Genomic DNA, 22,962 nt, shown 5'->3' with positions numbered 1-22,962 from the left:
TGGCTCAGAGAGTAAAGAATCTCCTTGCAATGTGGGAGACTTGGGTTCGATCCCTGAGTTGGGAAGATCCCCTGGAGAAGGAAATGGCAACCCACTCCTACATTCTTGCCTGGAGAATCCCATGGACAGAGGAGCCTGGCTGACTACGGTACATGGGTCACAAAGAATAGGACACGACCGAGTGGCTTACACTTCAAAACTGTGGGAAAATGAGAAATGTATTCCGTGGCAATTTCTCTCTTACTGATCTGAAAAGAAATGATTTGTTCTTCATGTCTACCTGACCCCTCGGGTACATTCCTCTTCATTTTCAAATTATTGTCGGAAGGCTCCTCGTTTAAAGAACATCCATCACAGACCAGTCATGGGAAGAGGAAAAAAAAAAAATGCAATTGATGTTTCCCAAAATGCCCTTTATAGAAAAATGAATCACAAAATAAAGTTTAAATAAAAGCATCAATCTTCTAATAACCTTTGTCATCTGGAGAAACTCTTCGCAGGTAAGTGGCTCCTCCCCAGGGAGCTGACAAAGAGGAGTGCTGCTCATTTCTTCCAGGATGGCGTCAATGCGGAACTCGATCAAATCATTGACCCTGTCGAGCAGCAACTCCAGGTCCCCTTTGGAGAAAAATAAGAGTGGATAAAAGAAATTAAGCATTTTTTTGTTGTTTTTCTTTTTTAAAAAAAGTGATTATATTTCAGTAGTAAATTCAGGATTAAAATTGCTCCACAGAGCTTTTGCAGGAGACATGAAACCCAGGTTCAATCCCCAGGTCGGGAAGATCCACTGAAGAAGGGCATGGCAACCCACTCCAGTATTCTTGCCTGGAGAATCCCATAAACAGAGAAGCCTGGTCCATGGAGTCCCAAAGATTCCAAGAAGTGACTTAGAACGCATGTGTAGAGCTATTTCACACTTGGTTCTCACACTGTTCTTTCTTTAACCAGCTTCCCAGCTTTCTCAGCCTGCCTAACTCTGACTCAACTTGCAGATTCAGCTTGAACACATCTCCCCCAGGAGGCTTGCTGTGAATCTGCACATATTCATGTGGCCCCTTCCTCCTATGGTGGCACTGACCCCTGGGCACCCCTCCATCTCAAAGGACCTTCTCCACTCCTATACTGCTATGGTTGTCTGATCACACATTTTATATTATTCAACCTTCAAACTGTAATGAGCCTCATTCATACCCAAAGATCCCTTCACAGGTTGTCTTTGAACCTAGTCCCCAAAGCTATGAAGCAAAGCAAAGAGGGTAGGAGGGTTCAACCATAAGCCCCTCACTTCTCTGCTCCACCTAACCCAGTACCTATCAAATATTCTTGAGTATATTGCACCTAGTAAACAGCTGGACCCTTCTGCATTCTAAGGCATTTGGAAGGTACCGTGGAAACCTACTAATAAGACAAGCTCTTGAAAATCTGGGCTATAAATAGACGAGGTGTTACTGAATCAGCCACAGAGAGAGGAAGGGAGGGAGGGAGACGGGAGGGAGAACATAAAGAGCTATCAGAACGGGTATGTAGAAGGGAGGCTCAGAAAAGGGTGATCCAGAAAAGAGGTGATGGGAGCAAAGGGTGGATAAGGGGTTATGGAAGTAAATGGAAAGGGATTGACTGTATAAGACTATCGCAATTATGAATACATATGCGTATAGGTATCTAGCACAAACCCAACTCAAAGTAATACAAAAGCATAAGAAAGAGCCTAATTTTTTAAGCCCTCTGCAGTCAGTCTGGGGGAAAGATGGAACCCTTAGAAGAAACAGAAATGCAAAGCCTTTTGTCTCAGTGTAAAATAACAGGAGGTCACAAGAGGAAGTAGTCTTGCCGTAGAAGAGTCCAAGTGGGCTTCTTGGGAATGGGACATATTCTGGGCTATCAAAAACATGGAGAACTGAGCCGTGAAGGGGTGAGGACACCGCATGGAAGAGGAGAATGACCGTTTCTAGTCTTTCTAAAACAATGCCTCCATCGGGCATTAACATGCTTTCCTAGAAGGCAGCCAAGGAACTCTGGGAAATGCAACTTATAGAAGCCCACATTTGGAGACCTACTAAATACTGGCACATCAAGGGCTCTGAAAAGTCCTCCAGAAAAGAAACCTGCCTGACTTTGTTTAACGTGGATTTCCCAGAATTCTCTGAGACTAGGCTCCTTCTTTGCAACATACTTGTACACATTCGGGAAATTGTAATTTATGGAATATACCACCTTAAGTATATTTTAAAGTGTAGTATATCCCTCTTTAGGAACAAAACTGTTTGCTTAAACTTTTCCCATATATCCTGCTGTTCAGCAGTCTGCTCTGTCCAAATCACATCTTTTAAATCAGCATCTCAAAATACACTAACCTGTTAGTACAAAGAGCTGAATGATTCTAAAGTTCCTTTAAAGTCTAATGCCCAACAATAAGCATAATTTTAAAATGTAGTTAATCTCTGGGGATAAAACTAAATAGCAAATATATATGGTTTCCAGGGCTTCCCTGGTAGCTCAGCTGGTAAAGAATCTGTCTGCAATGCAGGAGACTTGGGTTCGATCCCTGGGTTGGGAAGATCCCCTGAAGGAGGGCATAGCAACCCACCCCAGTATTCTTGCCTGGAGAATCCCCACGGACAGAGGAGCCTGGCAGGTTACAGTCCATAGGGTTGCAAAGAGTTGGACACAACTGAGCAACTAAGCATAACACACATACATATGGTTTCCAGGAAATTAATGATTTCATATATTTGGTAAAATTCCTTCAGTTCAGTTCAGTCGCTCAGTCACATCTGAATCTTTGTGACCCTGGGTACTGCAGCACGCCAGGCCTCCCTGTCTATCGCCAACTCCCAGAGTTTACTCAAACTCATGTCTATTGAGTCAGTGATGCCATCCAACCATCTCATCCTCTGACTCATCTCTGTCTCATCTCATCCTCATCTCATCCCTTCTCCTCCTGCCTTCAATCTTTCCCAGCATCAGGGTCTTTTCAAATGAGTCAGTTCTTTGTATCAGGTAGCCAAAGTATTGGAGTTTCAGCTTCAGCATCAGTCCTTCCAATGAATATTCAGGACTGATTTCCTTTAGAATGGACTGGTTGAATCTCCTTGCAGTCCAAGGGACTCTCAAGAGTCTTCTCCAAATTCCTTAGGGAACAACTTAAGAACACAATTCTCATTTTATTGTGTATATCATAATATCTATAAGAAATTAAACAGTAGAACTCAAAAACTCAGTCTTTAGAACTGAAAAATAATAATCATTTAAACAGACTTACTTATCTTTGCAAAAGCATTTTTCAAGTACATCTCAATGTTCAGTGATGTCCAGGTCAGTGCAGCCAGGCCAGGCTGGAGAGCTTCATCCACTTTCGCCAAATGAGGGACCATCAGTTGCTCTATGATGGCAGGCATTTTTGACTTCACCCTCTGATATTCAGCCAGCATCATCTGCAGTGAAACAGGGGTGAAGTTATCAAATAATATCTCACTTTGAATATCTGTTAAGAGCTCATTTTTATCCAAAACAATTACTTTTATTTAGAGTCCAGCTATAGGGCTCCAAAAAGCAGCCAAAACAAAACCAGAGTAGAACAGAGATGAAATTTCTCCATGGATACAAACTCCTTATCCAATAAAGAACACCTAAGGAGGAGAGGGAAAGAACTGAAAAGTTAGAGATTTTCACCCACTATCCAGCCCTGTATGCAGATGTAAGAGTTGAACCAGAAAGAAGACTGGGAGCAGAGAAATTGATGCTTTCGAATTGTGGTGCTAGAGAACACTCATGAGAGTCGCTAGGACTGCAAGGAGATCCAGTGAGTCAATCCTTCTGGAAATCAATCCTGAATAGTCAAGCACCAATCCTTTGGCCACCTGATGCAAAGAGCAGACTCATTGGAAAAGACCCTGATGCTTGGAAATATTAATGCTAGGAAAAGGAGAAGAAGGTGGCAGAGGATGAGATGGTTGGACAGCATCACTGACTCAATGGACGTGAATTTGAGCAGACTCTAAGAGACAGTGAAAGACAGGGGAGCCTGGTGTGCTGCAGTCCATGGGGTCACAATGAGCTGGACATGACCGAAGGGATTTAGCATGCATGTACACAATAGTACTTCCAGCCTACCTTTTATGGTTATGTTAATATTAATTATAATTAATTATAAGAAAACAATCTTAATTCACTTCTTAAATACAATTGTTAAGCTCATCTATAATATGCATGTTAGTATTACTTTGTGATTACATCAATGTTTCCCAAAATGCTTATGCTGAAATGCTAGCCACAAGGGATTCTGTAAGACAAATGGTCCCTGGATGGGTAAGTTTGGAAAACACTGTACACAATACCTCTTCTCTCTGACAGTCACAATTAATATTAATGATTCTGAGAAAACTGCAAGAAGGAAGTAAAAAGCCCAACAGTCTTTGTGAATTTTAAATTCAGCATTTCCCAGTGGACAACATTATCCTTTCTTCGTTTAATACTTTTCCACAATTTCTGTAATATCTTTTCAATTTCCATGAAAAATCTACATTTGATGATTCTATTAGCAGCTACTTAACACATTTTCTGAACCATTTATCTACTGCTTACCTTTCTTTTGGAGTTCATCACTTATTCTACCTGCAAGGCAGGTCTTAAATCAGCCTCCAGTAGCCCTTCCACTTCCCACCTTAATCTTTTAACCCCAGGAGGTATTATTCATCCATTTTAAAAATGAAAAACTGAAGCTTAGAAGGGTAAAGTAATTTGCCCAAAGATAGTGCTTCAAATCCCGACTGGCTTCAGAATCTGTATTCCTAACCATTAGTCTATGATGATTCATCTCTTTCTAGTCTGAACTGCCTTCTAATAGGTAAAGACAAACTCTCAGCTACTTCAGCTTCTCAGGCTTCTGTAGAAGCCTAAAAACTGTTAAATATTCAGCACAATAACTCAGCAACACCTGAGATGGTCTCCGAACATGCTAATTGATCTGCTTTTACCAACTACTCAGGTTGAGTGGGAACTTTTAACTCTTTCAAACTCAAGACACAGTAAAAATTACCCATCAGATGATAATTCACTTGGAATTGTCATTTACAGCTGTGGTGATTCTAAAATATTATTTGAAAGATAAATACATAAACTTTTTAATCAAATAAAACATTCTTTGACCCTCCTCCATTCATAGGGTAGGGTCTATGTTCTCTCTCCTTCGCTCTGTGTGGGCTTATGGAGCCCAGCAGAGGACAGCAGAGGTGATGCTATGAGACACATGCAAAGGTGCTAGTCGCTCAGTCGTGCCTGACTCTTTGTGACCCCATGGTCTGCAGCCTGCCAGGCTCCTCTGTCCATGGGGATTCTCCGGGCAAGAATACTAGAGTGGGTTGCCATTTCCTTCTCCAGGGGGTCTTCCTGACCCAGGGATCAAACCTGGTTCTCCTGCACTGCAGGCAGATTCTTTACCATCTGAGCCACCAGAAAACTTTTCAGGTTCTTTCCCATTATAGGTTATTATAAGATATTGAGTATACTTCCTGTGCTATACAGTAGGTCATTGTTGCTTATTTTATATATAGCAAAAATAACTATTTCTGTACAAATATGAAGATTGACTTAGCTATTCTCTAACACCCAAGAAAAATATAAAAGGGAATTCCAACATGTTGACTAGTATTTGATGAGCTTACATCTGAGGAATGTCTGCGTGTTGCTAATATTAACTTTTTAACATAACATGAAACAGTGGGAAAACACTAGAGTACAAGCTTGGGTTCTGGTCCTACTTCGGCCACTTGCCAGCTATGAGACCTTGGCTAAGTCATTTAAGTTCTCTAAGGCACAGTCCTGTCACCTCTAAAATAATAATATAATGGTACTCTGTACCAATTACCAATTGCCTGTGGAAAATATCGAATGGAATAATGAATATGAAAATGATTTAAATGTAAGCATTATGCAAATATGTGGCTTTATTGGACTTGTCCTTTGATAGTAGCCACTATAAAGTTGTAACAATGGTTTCCATGTTATCAAATAGAATGGCAGCATCGCTGACTTCATTTGAGCATCTTCTGGGCAGTATTTGTCACTAGTGACCAGTCCCTCCATCATGAAGTTTTTCTTACCCCTGGCTTTCTTTTTTTTAATTATTTTATTTATTTTAACTGGAGGCTAATTACTTTACAATATTGTAGTGGTTTTTGCCATACATTGACATGAATCAGCCATGAGTGTACATGTGTCCCCCATCCTGAACCCCCCTCCCACCTCCCTCCCTACCCCATACCCCTTGGCTTTCTTGACACTTAGCTTCCACCTGCTTTAAAGGCCAATCTTTAATTTCACTAGCATATTTGTCCTCTTCTAGCAGACCTGTTAATATTGGAACAACTCAGAGTTTAATGAAGACCCTTTCAGATCAGATCAGATCAGATCAGTCGCTCAGTCGTGTCCGACTCTTTGCGACCCCATGAATCGCAGCATGCCAGGCCTCCCTGTCCATCACCAACTCGCAGAGTTCACTCACACTCACATCCATCGAGTCAGTGATGCCATCCAGCCATCTCATCCTCTGTCGTCCCCTTCTCCTCTTGCCCCCAATCCCTCCCAGCATCACAGTCTTTTCCAATGAGTCAACTCTTCGCATGAGGTGGCCAAAGTACTGGAGTTTCAGCTTGAGCATCATTCCTTCCAAAGAAATCCCAGGGCTGATCTCCTTCAGAATGGACTGGTTGGATCTCCTTGCAGTCCAAGGGACTCTCGAGAGTCTTCTCCAACACCACAGTTCAAAAGCATCAATTCTTCGGCGCTCAGCCTTCTTCACAGTCCAACTCTCACATCCATACATGACCACAGGAAAAACCATAGCCTTGACTAGACAGACCTTTGTTGGCAAAGTAATGTCTCTGCTTTTGAATATGCTATCTAGGTTGGTCATAACTTTCCTTCCAAGGAGTAAGCGTCTTTTAATTTCATGGCTGCAGTCTTCATCTGTAGTGATTTTGGAGCCCAGAAAAATAAAGTCTGACACTGTTTCCACTGTTTCCCCATCTATTTCCCATGAAGTGATGAAGACCCTTTACTCTTCTTTACATTCTCCTCCTTGGAAATCTCATGCAGGACAATGACTTTAAATAGCAACTCTATTCTGATAGGGCTTCCCAGATGGTACAGTGGTAAAGAATCTGCCTGCCAACGTAGGAGACACCAGAGACATGGGTTTGATCTCTGAGTCAGGAAGATCCCCTGGAGTAGGAAATGGCAGCCCGTTCCAGTATTCCTGCCTGGAAAATTCCATGGACAGGGGAGCCTTGGATGCTACACTCAATGGGTTGCAAAGAGTCAGACATGCCTAAGAACACACATATATACTCTGAACTTCCCTGGTGGCTCAGATGGTAAAGCCATCTACCTCCAATGTGGAAGACCTGGGTTCAATCCCTGGGTCGGAAAGATCCCCTGGAGAAGGAAATGGCAACCCAGTCCAGTACTCTTGTCTGGAAAATCCCATGGACAGAGGAACCTGGTGGCTACAGTCCATGAGGTCGTAAAGAGTTGGACACGACTGAGCAACTTCACTTCATGTGTGACTTCACTTCACATATATACTCTGATAACCCTCAAAACTATGTCTTCAACTTTGACTTCTCCACTCAACTCCAGAAAGACATAATCTGCATGGACAACACCTCTACTTCAATCTCTAAAAAATCATCTTATACTTGAGATGGGAGTTATTGATTCCCTTCGGCCCCCCAAAACAAACTAGTTCCAGTCTTTACCAACTCCATGGGTGGAATTTCCATTCAGAGCCACAGCAGGTTATTGAACATGTGGGCAGAACACGAGCAACACAGTCAAGGCGTCGGACACAGCTTAGCGACTGAACAATAACAATAGTGTATGTTAGCCCCACTTTGAGTAAACCCATCGAGTTGCTCACACTAAAAACAAAGGTATCACCCTTGAGTTCTCTCATAACCTGCCTGTTGACATCATTTGCTAATCCACTGATCTACTACGCAACTGCATCTAGGTTCAGCCACCATCTTCTCCATCCTAAGTCGGTACAGCAGCCTGCAAACTGGCTTCATACTGACCCTTTGTTGTTGTTCAGTCACTAAGTCATGTCTGACTCTTTTCTGGTCCCGTGGACAATAGCTTCCCAGGCTCCTCTGTCCACGGGATTTCCTAGGCAAGAATACTGGGGTGAGTTGCCATTCCCTCCTCCAGGGGATCTTCCCAACCCAAGGAAGTCTCCTGCCTTGGCAGGCAAATTCTTTACCCCTGAACCACCTAGGAAGCCCCCACAGGGACCCTCCTGTCCCTTAAAAATCACCTAGCAGCAAGAATGTTTTTATGGTAAAGGACACCACACCTTTTTCTCCTGCTCAGACTCCTCTAATGGCTTCCTGGTGCACCCAAACAAGTACCCTTAGTTTACAAGCTCTGTAAGGACCTGGCCTTTGCCAACTCTACTTTCTGGCCTCAGTCACTCCACTACAGTCATCCTGGGGACTTTCTGTTCCTCAACAGTGACACACCACTAGATTTTTTTTTTTAATGCACACTGGGGTTGCACTAAATGAATTTTGTAAAAAAGAAAAATGCATTTTGTAATGAACCCAAGATGGGAAAAAAATTAAAGTTCCATACCTTCATGTTACTGAAGTTCTTCTTGTATGTGTCTCGTTTCTGGAAAAGAGCAGCTGCAAAGGGTGAAACTTGTAGACCCATCTGTGACATGCACTCGGTTTCTCTAAATAAGGTTAGTATCTGAGGATCAAAGTTTACAAACAGTTCCCCTGTGCCAGGAGCCTTCACCAATAAAGAAGCCTCAAGTCCTACGTGAATTTCTTCAGTCTGTGAGGAAAGAGCAACATTACTATTATTAGAGAGTTCAGTGCATATAACGGGGTATCAAACTCACCCTTTTCTGGGAATAAAGATCATTGTGTGTCCTTTCATGGGTTTGAGCTTCACAAACTAAGGACAATGGGGTCTCTTACTCTTTTCCTAACTTCACTTTTAGGTGGGAAAAGAAAGCCTTAAAACTCTTGGTGGTAACGTACAGTTAGTTCAACAAAATGGTTGGTCATGAATCTGTTGTATTTGGTAAGTGGATACTGCAGTAGAGATGACTTCTCAAAAGTCACTTTGCTCCCTGACACCTTCATGCCAACTCAGTTATTTTTCCTAATAAAAGTTTCAAGAAACCTACTTAACTCAGTTTTCATTTATCTAGAAAAGCAATGAAAAACACTACAGAGACATCTGTTATTGATTCAGACATCAAAAGTTGAACTAGGAAAGTGAGATACCATTTTAGAGGCCTTGTTAGGCTGAATTTTATCCTCCAAAATACTTCCTGCCAATCTACCAAGAAATACAAGTGTTGGTAGGGTATGAAATATAATTGGATTAACCCAGTATGACCAAATAAAAATTAAAACTTTGCTTAACATGCATGCTGGTGTTTATGGACACTTAATGGAGAAAAAAGGAGCTTAGTGGAAAAACAAAAAAAGAAATACCAATCAACCAGGTAAAGAAAGCAATAAACAAGATCTTCTTCCTTAGGAGTTTATAAATTAAATAAAAATAAGTTTCTGTTACCTGGCTTTATGACTTTTTTCCAAAATTAAAAACTATTATCCTTCATGAACATATTATACTCTTTGACTGATTACTTGCAGTCAACCAACCCTGTCTTATAAAATAGACACAAAGTCAACTTTCCACAGGAGTAAAACTGCCCAAGGTAGTAGAGGATTCCCCATGGATCTGACAGTGGCAGCATCATCGTAGCGTTAAGTCAGACTCACTTGTTGAAGCCACGCCCTGTGGTAGAGAACCTCAAACTCCAGGAGGACCTTGGCCACCCTGTTGTAACTGCGAATCACTGGCTTCGCTTCCGCAGTCCGGAGCACGGACGGGTGCTTCTGAAAAAGCTGCATTGGTTGCTGAATCCTGTGGAAGAGCTGCCGGGCCCACAGAATCTTCCCAGCAATGGGAGGCTGGTCTCGAGCCAAAGGTGGGTCGTTTTTCTGCTTTGTATACAGCTTCGAGATCATATCAATGTCAGCCCTGTAGTTTTCAAGGATACGCTGGTACTTGTCATCAATACCAAGATTAGGTATGTTCAATCTGTTATTTTTTTTTTAAGTGAAAGGCTTGAATTAATGGGATGATATTGAGAACTTCTGTCTATTAAGACTAATTTTAAAACATACGCTGACATATTTATTATCTTTTTAACTGCATGCCAGGAGACTTGGTATCTTGTCTTTTCATTATTGTTTAGATCTAAATATATTTAAATTTCTAGGAGTTTTTTTATTCAAAAGAGGAGACCTAAAAGTTCTAAGCATACGTTTTTGAGATCTAATTTAATTGCATTGTGGTTAAAAAACTTGGTCCATATGATAATGGGTATTTGAAATTTTTAATTCATTTTTTATGGTCTATTCCATAGTTATTCTTCATAAATATTGTTGTATGGAACCTATATATGTCCTGTAAGTGAAACTTGAAAATTACATTTTTATATTTTTACTAATTTTTTGTCTTATCAATACATAAAAGAACTACCTTGAACAGCCTATATATATATATGTATATATATATGCTGACGGAAGAGAATGAAGTATTTACTTGGCATGGTAAAAAAGCAAAATGGGCAGTCCAATGGTTAAAACTTCCCTTTCCGACACAGGGGGTGTCAGTTCAATCCCTGCTTGGGGAGCTAAGATCTCACAGGCCTTGTGACCCAAAACCAAAACATAAAACAGAAGCAACATTGCAACAAATTTAAGGTTTGTTAGTTGTTCAGTCGTGTCCAACTCTTTGTGATCCCACGGACTGTGGCCCACCAGGCTCCTCTGTCCATGGGATTCTCCAGGCAAGAATACTGGAGTGGGTTGCCATTTCCTTCTCCAGAGCATCTCCCCGACGCAGGGAGTGAACCCCGCTCTCTCCCATTACAGGCAGATTGTTTACCAGCTGAGCCATAAGGGAAGTCCAAACTCAATAAAGATCTTAAAACAAAATTATAAAAAAAAAAAAAAAATGGAATCAGCCCATCAATCATATGGCAATACAGTGGCTGTGAGTTTTTTTTGTTTTGTTTTGTTTTTAATGTCTCGTGGGATCTTAGTTCCCCAGCCAGAAAGTGAACCTGGCCCTTGGCAGTGAGAATGCAGAGTCCTAACCACTGAACCGCCAAGGAATTCCCTGAAGTGTTTCAGTTTTTTTTTAAATAGTATCAATCCTTAAAACCTAGTCAAAACTATTGGTAAGAGTTTCTTCAAATTATTTAAACATTAACTGCTATTATGATAGGCAGTCACAAGGTACTTCAAAGCTGAGAGGAAATAAACCTGTAATCCTCTGAAGAACTTAAATCTGTGGTCTTGTTATTCAGATTGTCAAGAGAGGATTTTCTTCCCATTAGAATATGAAATAATAATAACAATAAAATTGTAAGCTAAACTATGTTCATATTATCCCAATTTGGAAAACAGAACTTAGAAGTCTTTCAAATTTTTACCTTTCAAATCTCTTTAACATACTTAGAGCTTGATTTGTGTTTTGAATCTTTTCAAATGTAGCATCCATGAACTTCTGCAACTCTTTCTGAAACAGAATGAAGTCTGACGATGAACAATGGGTTAACATTGCAAAGAAATCCTATTTAGCAACAAGATAAAAGAGTTCCCCATTCTCTACAAACACGCACCCTACAGGACAAAATACAGCAGCAGATATAATGCTCATCTAAGCTTAAAGGAAGATAAATGTCCAGAAGCCAGACAAAGAGGGCCTTGAGAGCCAGAGCAGTCAGGGGGTTGGCGCAGGACCCAGGGATACTGGGCCATGTATTTCTACGGCAAACATCATGTCTTAGGACCAGGAAATCTTCCTGAACTGAAGAATTGTACAGTTAGCCTACCTAAATAAACCCTCAGATGTTATCACTATATAAAAGTATCCAAGTATAAACTGTGCAGAACTAGAGCATTCACAACGCTTCCACTCCCTCCCTTTAATTTATACAAAGATACACAAATAGCCAACAAGCACATGAAAAGATGCTTAGTATCTCTAGTTATTGTGCTCAGTAGCTAAGTCATGTCCGACACTTTGTGATGCTGTGGACTGTAGCCCAGCAGGTTGCTCTGACCATCTCTCTAACTTGCTACTGCTACTGCTAAGTTGCTTCAGTCGTGTCCGACTCTGTGCGACCCCATAGACGGCAGCCCACCAGGCTCCCCCTTCCCTGGGATTCTCCAGGCAAGAACACTGGAGTGGGTTGCCATTTCCTTCTCCAATGCATGAAAGTGAAAAGTGAAAGGGAAGTCGCTCAGTTGTGTCCGACTCTAGCGACCCCATGGACTGCAGCCTACCAGGCTCCTCTGTCCATGGGATTTTCCAAGCAAGAGTACTGGAGTGGGGTGCCATTGCCTTCTCCGTCTCTCTAACTTAGGACACAGTAAATCTTTACGGGGCTTCCCTGGTGCCTCAGATGGTAAAGAATCCACCTGTCCTCCTTATAAATGTATATTATCATATGTGAAACAAATCTCCAGTCCAGTTTCAATGCATGAGACAGGTTGCTCAGGGCTGGTGCACTGGGATGACCCAGAAGGATGGGACGGGGAAGGCGGTGGGAGGGGGGTTCAGGATGGGGAACACATCTACACCCATGGTTGATTCATGTCAATGTATGGCAAAACCAATACAATATTGTAAAGTAATTAGCCTCCAATTAAAATAAATAAATTTATATTAAAAAATAAGTTCTCTAGGACTTGTTTGGAACATGTCAACTTATCTTTGAAGCCTCACTTGCTGGTACAATATCAGAATATTATACTTTTATAATTAGTCATTTTAGCCACTATTTGCCATTTTTAAGATACATTCATTACTTTGTTCTAACATATATGTACTTATATTTCAATCATGTTACATGTCAGATGTGATCTTTAAGGGCCAATCAACTCTATCTACTTCTGTACCCATAACCTACAGCATAGAAGCCTAATATGCATTTAATGTACAGTCAATGCATGTTTCAGTTAAGTTCAGTTCAGTTCAGTCGCTCAGTTGTGTGCCGACTCTTTGAGACCCCATGAACTGCAGAACGCCAGGCCTCCCTTCCATCACCGACTCCTGGAGTTCACCCAAACCCATGTCCATTGAGTCGGTGATCCCATCCAACCATCTCATCCTCTGTCGTCCCCTTCTCCTCCTACCCTCAATCTTTCCCAGCATCAGGGTCTTTTCAAATGAGTCAGCTCTTTGCATCAGGTGGCCAAAGTTTTGGAGTTTCAGCTTCAGAATCAGTCCTTCCAATGAATATTCAGGACTGATTTCCTTTAGGATGGACTGGTTGGATCTCCTTGCAGTCCAAGGGACTCTCAAGAGTCTTCTCCAACACCATGGTTCAAAAGCATCAGTTCTTAGGCACTCAGCTTTCTTTATAGTCCAACTCTCACATTCATACATGACCACTGGAAAAACCATAGCCTTGACTACATGGACCTTTGTTGGCAAAGTAATGTCTCTGCTTTTCAATATGCTGTCTAGGTTGGTCATAACTTTTCTTCCAAGGAGTAAGCGTCTTTTAATTTCATGGCTGCAATCACCATCTGATGGCAGTGATTTTGGAGCCCAGAAAAATAAAGTCAGCCACTGTTTTCACTGTTTCCCCATCTATTTGCCATGAAGTGATGGGACCAGATGCCATGATCTTAGTTTTCTGAATGTTGAGCTTTAAGCAAACTTTTTCACTCTCCTCTTTCACCTTCATCAAGAGGCTCTTTAGTTCTTCACTTTCTGCCATGAGGGTGGTATCATCTGCATATCTGAGGTTATTGATATTTAATTACATTACATTAATTTATTTACATAATTAATTTAATGACAATGCATGTTTAATTACAATAAATCTAGTTCTTATGCTTTGCTATCATATCCATAATTATCTTTCTTTTCCATTTTTTCTTAAAACAAACATTTCATTGTGTCATTTAGTTTATGTGCCATTTAAAGTAAAAGCTGTGATTTTTTCCAAATCTGATGTCCTAATATATGTGGGAATTGGATGTGATTTTCTTAAAGGTTCGGTTCAGTTCAGTCACTCAGTCGTGCCCGTCTCTCTGCAACCCCATGGACTGCAGCACACTAGGCCTCCCTGTCCATTACCAACTCCTGGAGTTTACTCAAACTCATGTCCATTGAGTCGGTGATGCCTTCCAACCATCTCATCCTCTGTCGTCCCCTTCTTCTCCTGCCTTCAATCTTTCCCAGCATCAGGGTCTTTTCAAATGAGTCAGCTCTTCGCATCAGGTGGCCAAAGTGTTGGAGTTTCGGCTTCAACATCAGGTTATACTCCATTTTTTTAAAGGTTATACTCATTTATAGTTATTGAAAAATACTGGCTATATTCCCCATGTTGTACAATATATCCTTGTAGTTTATTCTATACCTAATAGCTTCTACCTCTTAGTCCCCTACCTCTACCTTGCCTCCCCTTCCCTCGCCCCACTGCTAGTAAGTAGGGAAATTGTTCTCTATATCTATGAATCTGCTTCTCTTTTCTTATATCCACTAGTTTACTGTGGTTTTTAGATTCCATATATAAGTGATATCACACAGTTGTGTTTCTCTGCCTGTCCTACTTCACTTAACAGAGTCTGATGGTGGTAGTGGTGGTTTAGCAGCAAAGTTGTGTCTGACTCTTTGTCACCCCTTGGACTGTAGCCCTCCAGGCTCCTTTGTCCATGGGGATTCTCCAGGCAAGAATACAGGAGTAGGCAGCCATTCCCTTCTTCAGGGGATCTTCCTGACCCAGAGATAAAGCTGCAGCTCTTGCATTGCAGGCGGGCGTTTTTCCACTGAGCCACCAGGGCCTAGTTCTTACCACAAATCATACAGTAATCCAGCAAACATCCTTTGGTCTCCAGTTATATAAAGTCCCATCCGCTAGGGCCTGGAGACATAGATAGGAATGAACACAGTTCCTGCCCTCAAGGTGTTCACCATCTACCTGCATCCAGCATACAAACTCCTCCAGTGCTGTGCGATCAGAAACTGCTAGGACACACACACAAAGACGACGGATCAACACTGACCATGACGCACACACTCAGGATCTGCCGTTGCTCATCCATTTCCCATGAGAGATCAAGATCCACAGATCTCATGTCTGAGTCAGCCCCCAAAGAGCTCATTGCTTATATTATTACAAGCGCTCTATCTTTCCATCACCTGAAATTTGTCTTGTAAAATAATGGTTAAAAACCTGAATCAAGATGGTGGGACACATGTACACCCATGGCTGATTCATGTTGATATATGGCAAAAACCGCCACAATATTGTAAAGTAACTGGCCTCCAATTAAAATATATAAATTAATTTTAAAAAATTGTAAACCAGTAAAAAAAAAAAAAAAAAACCTGAATCCTAGAGCCAGACTGCCTACCAGTCAACACCTCTGTGACTGTGGGAAAGTCACTTAACTTCACCATGCCTCAGTTTCCTCCTTTCCAGAAACAGTGTAATAAGAATACACACTTTATCAGATTATTGTGAGTATTAAATGAATTAACACCTATAAAGTGCCTAGAACAGACCTGACATACAGAACTAGCAAGTTTTATTATAATGCCTTCTACACTGAACCCATCCTTCCAAAAATGACTCAGAGCTCTTTCTCCCTTGAAGTGTACAAGCGTATTTCAGGCCAAAATTTCTGGAAAAGAAGGAACAGAACAGCCATTTTCATTTTATCGTCAGAAAACATGGGAAGAAGTCTGCACGTTGATTAAGGTGGACATCCATTAGTGTGTCTCCCAAACTTACCCTCCCTGGCTCTTCTCATCTGGTAATAAATACACCCAGCCATGCCAGGGGGTCCCACGTCCTCTGCGTTTACCATATGACCCCACAGTAATGAGGCACAACACTGGAACCCTGACCAACCCAACCCGTCCTTAGACATTGGGAGCTAAGAGTGGGTCCATGGCATGTCCTCAGAAGCTTCTGATGGCCATAACCTGCTCCTGTGCGCTGACCTGCAGTGACCGGAGAGAGTGGGGAAAGCAGGAGGAAGGGAAGGAGAATGAAGAGAACAGGGCTTTAAGACCAAGTTGGGTCAAGGTGCTGAGTCAGCCCTGGTACCACTGTTTCAAGGCCAGCTAGTCTCCTGCCCTTGGGATCTGCCGAACATCGATGACCATTTGCTCAAGCTATCATTGGTCATAATCACTGCTATAAAGTAACAAACAAACGGAAACTAATTTCTATATTCTAATAACACTATGTTTCAACAGAGGATAACAGTTAATTTTCTAAGATCTAAAATGAAACACATGCAGAAATCTGTGATTACAGCTCGTTATCCAAAGCTGTATTTATGAACCTTTAATCCAGGAGAAAGAACCTTCAATTATTCATCTGAAATCATAAAATGCAGGCCAAGCCCTCTGTCGGTCACCTCCGTGATGAAGATGCCTCTTCCTTCTGAATGGGTAATGATTAGCAGCATGACACAGAATGGAAAAAGTAAACACCAGACTGTCAACAAGAATGTTATTATACAACCTACATGAAGGTCATTAATCTGCTTGCAAAACTCTTCGTAATCCTGCTCAAATTCCATTTTCCGCTGGTCTAAGAAATCATACTCCTTTTTCTTTATGGTAGCAACAATACCCTGAAATAGTACGAAACAAATAAGACAATATTTCAATGTTCTTGCATTATTTACCTAAATATGACCTTTAAATATACAGCCTGTGCAATCATTCCCCAAAAATCAACTTCAGAGAAGCCTTATTTCTTTAATTATTCTCATTGCATCATGCATATTATAGGTAGTATAATGTTGCCTGGTGCATTCAGAGAAACCACTTGGAAGCATTTTCATGAGACTTTATGTATTCTTGAAGAAAAATTTTAAATAAGTAAAAACCACATCTGAAAAGTGGATGTTCTGTCTAAAAATTTCTTACAAATTACATCTGAAATAATAAAAAAGAAGCCTAAAGTAGAATTTGCTAAAATATTTTTCATTAAAAAGTTTGTCTTCTCAGAAAATAGACTTTAACAGAATGCAAACAACTTAGGAAGAGCGCAATTATATTATAGTAGCTACAGGTGAAAAGCTACCTTCCAAGCTTCAAATGTCCTAAATAAAATATCAGACCACAATCTACCATTTAAAGAATCTCTAGAATTAATTGCTTCCTCCTGCTCTGCAAAGCTGCAATCTGTGACTATAAGAGTACAGATTAGGTAACTCATCTTCTAGAAAATACTATTATCTGAAGTTTTGTTTGCTCTGAATAATGAGCTCTAATGCTCTGTGATCATTCTTAACCAGGTACTAAGCCATTCTCAAACTTGGGTGCCCACACTGTTGACAGAGGCATATAATTTTTATGAAGAACGTTGGACCAGCTTCCACAAATGCTTCTTCAAAGCCATTTCCATTTAAACATCAACTCAAATCTCTCAATAGACAAAAGTGCCTAAGTTGCATAAATTCTTGAACCAAGTTTACTACTGTATATATAGTTCATAATTGTATAATCAAGTTTACAGTTGTATATACAGTTGTATATACATACAATTGTATGTACATATATATTCACACAGTAGTGCTGTGTGTGGTACTTAGTCATTCAGTCATGTCTGACTCTGCGACCCCATGGACTGCAGCCCGCCAGGCTCCTCTGTCCATGGGGATTCTGTCATGCCCTCCTCCAGGGGACAGTCCCAACCAACTGAGACACCAGGAAAGCCCCAAAGATACAGGCTGCAGGTTGGTGATGGTGGTTTAGTCACTAAGTCATGTCTGATTCTTGTGACCCCATGGCCTGTAGCCTACCAGGCTCCTAAACTGTTAGAGGAGAAAAATCAATGAGTGACAGTAAATTATATGATCCTTTTCAAATTCAAGGACAAAAAGAAAAATTAAGGTTTAGTGTCACTGTCCCCAAACAAGAAAAAACCCGACTATATTCATTAGTTTTTAACATGAATCCATATAAAATGCTTAACTGCAGATATAATCAGATATCACTCAGAATTCAGTGTCAACTAGAGCCTAACACAGTATATGCTTGATTAAATATTTCTTATATGAATAAATGAAATAATAAGTTATATTTAAACATTTTTCTTGTGCTACTAATGAAAACGCTTTTACTAATGATGATTAATTTTAGACTATTGGAAAGTCATTCTTATAATCACATACCTGGAAAGAATATATTAGCATCATTGCACCATTCTCAAATAAATTTAACTGCTTTATTGTTTAAGGGCCATAAGCTTATCTTTTGCATTAGAGACTGATAATTTGAAGCATTCTAAATAGTCATTTGCATAAAAACATTAAAATTTTATTCCTGGATAAAGGTAGCAAATTGTGTTTTGAAGTACAGTACCTGGTATTTAGTGATCATGTTTTCCAGCCCTTCAATTTTAGAATCTTGCAGTACTGAGTATGTCTTGAAGGTTGTAAAGATATCCATTATCTTGGCAAGACGTCTGTGGAAAGTTTCAAATTTTCCAAAAATATACATCTCACTGAATTCAAATTGTTTTTCACTTGGATTTTGTTTAAGCTTTTGTTTTGTCTTGTGAAAGCAGTGCTGGTATTCCTTAAAATTAAAAACCAAAATACAAGAAAGGGAACCCAACAAAGACATCAGCCTTATTCTCTTAAGTGAAGGTGATAGGAAATTTAGGGTAGAATTACAAAATCTTTCCGTTTCATACCTCTGGAGCAACTCACTCATCAACCTGGGATGTCATCTTTTCCTGACCCCTAACCTAGAAAACTCCTTTTTTTTTTTTTTTTTTTTTTACCATGAGGCATGCAGAACTTCTCCGACCAGGGATTGAACCTGTGCCCCCTGCACTGCAAGCTTGGAGTCTTAACCACTGGACCACCAGGGGAGTCCAAACTCCTAACGGTTCATAATACAACTCAAAGATGCAGCCTTTCCACCTGCGTCTCACTGTGTCAGGAGAAGCCTAGCTCTTCATCTAGCTCCCTGTTTGTCTATAAGAAGCTTAAGGAAAACGACTTCATCTTTGTATATCTAGTACTTGTGTGGTGTTGGGACATAGAAGGTCCCCTAAAGGGTAAAGTAAGTGAATAAATTTGTGGGGCTGATTTACTAACATTCAACTTTTCTTAACAGTGAAAGATTACCATTCTTTTTAACTGGGCTTCCCAGGTGGCACTAGTAGTAAAGAACCTGCTGCCAACGCAAGAGACATAAAAGACTCGTGCTCGACCCCTGGGTCAAGAAGACCCCCTGGAGGAGGGCGTGGCAACCCACTCTAGTGTTTTTGCCTGGAGAATCCATGGACACAGGAACCTGGTGGGCTACAGTCCATAGGGACACAAAGTTGGACACAACTGAAGTGACTTCATAAGCAACCACACGATATGATAACTGATAAATTATTTAACTGGCAGGGCTTTCACGGCGGTCCAGTGGTTAAGAATCTGTCCGGCAATGCAGGACACAGGTTCAATCCCTGGTAGGGGAACTAGGATCTCACATGTCTTGGAGCAACTAAGCCTGCACGTCGCAACTAGAGAGTCTGTGTACAGCAAGGAAAGATCCCACAGAATGCACTGAAGATACCGCACGCTACAACTAAGACCTGACACAGCCAGATAAATAAATAAATACTTTTTTTAAGATATATTGGCAAAAACAATGGAAAAATAATTTTTAAATTCTAAATATATTATTAAGTTGACTGTTACCTGCTTAAGTTTAATTGCAGATAGTATTTTTTCCACAACAACATCCTGTGGCTGGCTCCAGATCAAGGCAGTTCCGTTGTTGGTAATATAGGCTTTACATGCAGATATCATCTGATTGGTCACCTGGAATTTTTCAATGAAATGACGTCAAGTACAGTAAGCAGCCATCAAGCATAAACTGGGCTAGAGTGTCCTCAGCTCTTCTAACCTCTCTGAGTATGACATCTGTGAATAAACCTTTGGGTTTATGTTTTTCCTTCACAAGTGTGATCAAGCACTAACTCTCTTTTTTCCTAGCTTTACTGAGGTATAATTGACAAACAAAAATTGTATTATGCTTAAGGTGTACAAGTGATGCTTGGTATACATATTCATAACAGAATGATTAGCACAATCAAGTATTAACACATCCAACACCTCACATAATTACTATTTGTGTGCGTGTGTGTTGAGAAAACTTAACATCTGCTCTTTAGCAATTTTCAACTATACAACACAATACTAAACATAGTCACCAAGCTGTATATTGGGGCTTCCCTGATAGCTCAGTTGGTAAAGAATCCACCTGCAATACAGGAGACCCCGGTTCGATTCCTGGGCCAGGAAGATCCCCTGGAGAAGGCATAGGCTACCCATTCCAGTATTCTTGGGCTTCCCTTGTGGCTTAGCTGGTAAAGAATCTGCCCACAATGTGGGAGACCTGGGTTCAATCCCTGGGTTGGGAAGATCCCCTGGAGAAGGAAATGGCTGCCCAGTTGAGTATTCTGGCCTGGAGAATTCCGTGGACTGTACAGTCCATGGGATCACAAACAGTCAGACTCAACTGAGTGACTTTCACTTTCACTTTCAAGCTGTACATTAGACCCCAGAACTCAGTCATCTTACAACTCTAAGCTTGCAGCCTTTGACCAACATCGTCCCATTTTCCACACTCTTCCAGCCCCTGGCAACCACCCATTCTACTCTCTGCTTCTAGTCAACCTTTTTAAATTCTACACAGCTATTATCAAAAGTGAAAGAAAGTGAAAGTGAAGTCACTCAGTCGTGTCTGACTCTTTGCGACCCCATGGACTGTAGCCCACCAGGCTCCTCCATCCACGGAATTTTCCAGGCCAGAGTACTGGAGTGGGTTGCCATTTCCTTCTCCAGAGGATCTTCCCATCCAGGGATCAAACCTGAGTCTTCCGCATTGCAAGCAGATTCTTTTACCATCTGAGCCATGAGGGAAGCTCCTATTATCAAAATGATTCGTAAAATCACAGAGTTGGAGGCACTACAGAAAATCAACAATTCAGACCCTCACGTTAATGCAGGATGAATGTCTTAGCCAACCACTTCCCTACCTAAAAGCTATCAAGAGCTTTCCTAAGTCTCCTTCTTCAGCAGCCTTCTCTAAAAATCTAACTCACAGTTTCCAAGTGCCATGAAAAGAACTGTCCACCCTGATCATTTCATGACACCATGATCTGTAGCAGAAAAGTCAAAAGCAGAAGACAATAGAAAAAAGAGTAAATATAATGTATGTAAAGCCAACACTTTATCCCTTTAAACTTAAAAAAAAAAAAAAAAAAACTTCAGAATTCTACTGGGGATTTTTTAATTAATTAAAATTTTATTAATTTTAAAATTTTAAAATTAAAATTTAATTTTAATAAATTAAAAGGAAAATGGGATGACTGTACTGTATGTATGCCTGGGATTGCAGTGCAAAGGTTAGGTGGAACAAGACTGGCCATGTGTTGACAGTGGGTAATCTGGGTGATATGCACAAGGGGATCCAGTATACAATTATATTTCCTTTTGTGCCGCTGCAAATTTTTCATAACGAAAGGTTTTTGAAAATGAGAGAATTTAAAAAAAAAATGAGAGAATTAGGTTCAAATTAGGTTTCACAGTTAGGTTCTAAAACAAGCCTTGCAAATAAAGTGCATGAAACCTGGACATGCATCGTAACACAGATTGACTTTTGGGTCTTGCACTCGGGAAATGCCCCTCCTGACTTCAACATAACATTAAAGTGTGAGGAGTATAGAAAAGGATTTTGTGGGTTCCCCTCCTGTCTACCCAAATATGAGAGCAGATGAGATGGTTGGATTGCATCACCGACTCAATAGACATGAGTTTGAGTAAACTCCAGGAGCTGGTGATGGACAGCGAAGCCTGGTGTGCTGCAGTCCATGGGGCTGCAATGAATTGGACATGACTGAACTGAACTGAACTGAACTGAACACAGTCCTGAGGAGTGGGAAATGCCTCTATTTTAATACAACATTTAAAATTTTCACCTTGGTAATGAAAAAGTCATTTCCTTCTTAGAGAGGAAATGGGAAAAGCAACACTGTTCACCATAAACACTTATGAGTTAGGACATAAGGTTTAAACATCATTATGTTTTCTGGCAGAATCATTATAATTGCTTTATGTATTACTGGAACATTGCAGTGGCTTTTATTACCATGATTACTGTTCTAATAACACCAAGTAAACAACTTGGCATGAAATAAATTTGGAACAGCAGCACATAAAATATGAAACTGAAGATGGCCAGTTAAATATAGCTTTTCTTAATTAAAATTCACCCAATAGGAAGAAATCATGTGCTAAATATCATAGGGAAAGAAATTCTAAAAAGAATCTTTTTCCATTTTTATTACATAAACAATATAATATCTTTTATAATTATTACTTTGGGAAATAATGCTTTATGATTTGCTAAAATCAGCTTCCCATGTATGCTTAATTCTATTTCTATCAAGAGATTAAGTCTTTTTGGTAAATTGTAGGATACAGAGACATTGGATTGTGCCAATGTGGTAATTTCTAATTATAAAAAACAACATTAACCATTGACAAGGAAATCTAAGTGACCACGGACTCTACACCAGGCTCTTACCTTTACAAACAGAGACGTGATCTTCTCAGAGGTGTTATAGTAATGAGAGATACTGTAGATCATTTTAATTGCATTTACAAGAGTAGGAATAGCATCAATCATGGATATCTGGAAGACAGCACAAAACTTTTCAGGGCAACATATCAAAGTCAGCAAAATTCTAACAGACTAATCACTCTGTCCTCATTAGAATAAAATTTAGGTAAAAGACTTTTATTTAAATTTTAAAATATTATCTAACATGCTATATAAATATAACACATTGAGGAGTAATCTCATCTTGATTATTTAGTC

The 22,962-nt window shown here is 40.3% G+C and overlaps 1 protein-coding gene across 2 annotated transcripts in view; it reads right to left on the bottom strand.

The window, feature by feature from the left end:
* The window catches only part of DNAH5 (dynein axonemal heavy chain 5), a 329,281-nt gene that overhangs the window by 225,550 nt on the left and 80,769 nt on the right, over positions 1-22,962 (bottom strand). For both annotated transcript variants that reach the window (XM_070774842.1, XM_070774841.1), the window contains exons 9-17: positions 22,669-22,776; positions 19,776-19,898; positions 18,436-18,651; positions 16,590-16,697; positions 11,525-11,610; positions 9,801-10,122; positions 8,632-8,838; positions 3,263-3,434; positions 473-618 (exon numbers count right to left, since the gene is read on the bottom strand). In XM_070774842.1, the coding sequence (XP_070630943.1) occupies positions 473-618; positions 3,263-3,434; positions 8,632-8,838; positions 9,801-10,122; positions 11,525-11,610; positions 16,590-16,697; positions 18,436-18,651; positions 19,776-19,898; positions 22,669-22,776 (1,488 nt within the window). The remainder of the gene's footprint in view (positions 1-472; positions 619-3,262; positions 3,435-8,631; positions 8,839-9,800; positions 10,123-11,524; positions 11,611-16,589; positions 16,698-18,435; positions 18,652-19,775; positions 19,899-22,668; positions 22,777-22,962) is intronic.

Source organism: Bos indicus, chromosome 20 (assembly GCF_029378745.1).
Source record: "Bos indicus isolate NIAB-ARS_2022 breed Sahiwal x Tharparkar chromosome 20, NIAB-ARS_B.indTharparkar_mat_pri_1.0, whole genome shotgun sequence".
Taxonomy (NCBI): Eukaryota; Metazoa; Chordata; class Mammalia; order Artiodactyla; family Bovidae; genus Bos; species Bos indicus.
The sequence above is the reverse complement of the archived record's forward strand: the minus strand, read 5'-3'. Positions and strand labels throughout refer to the sequence as shown.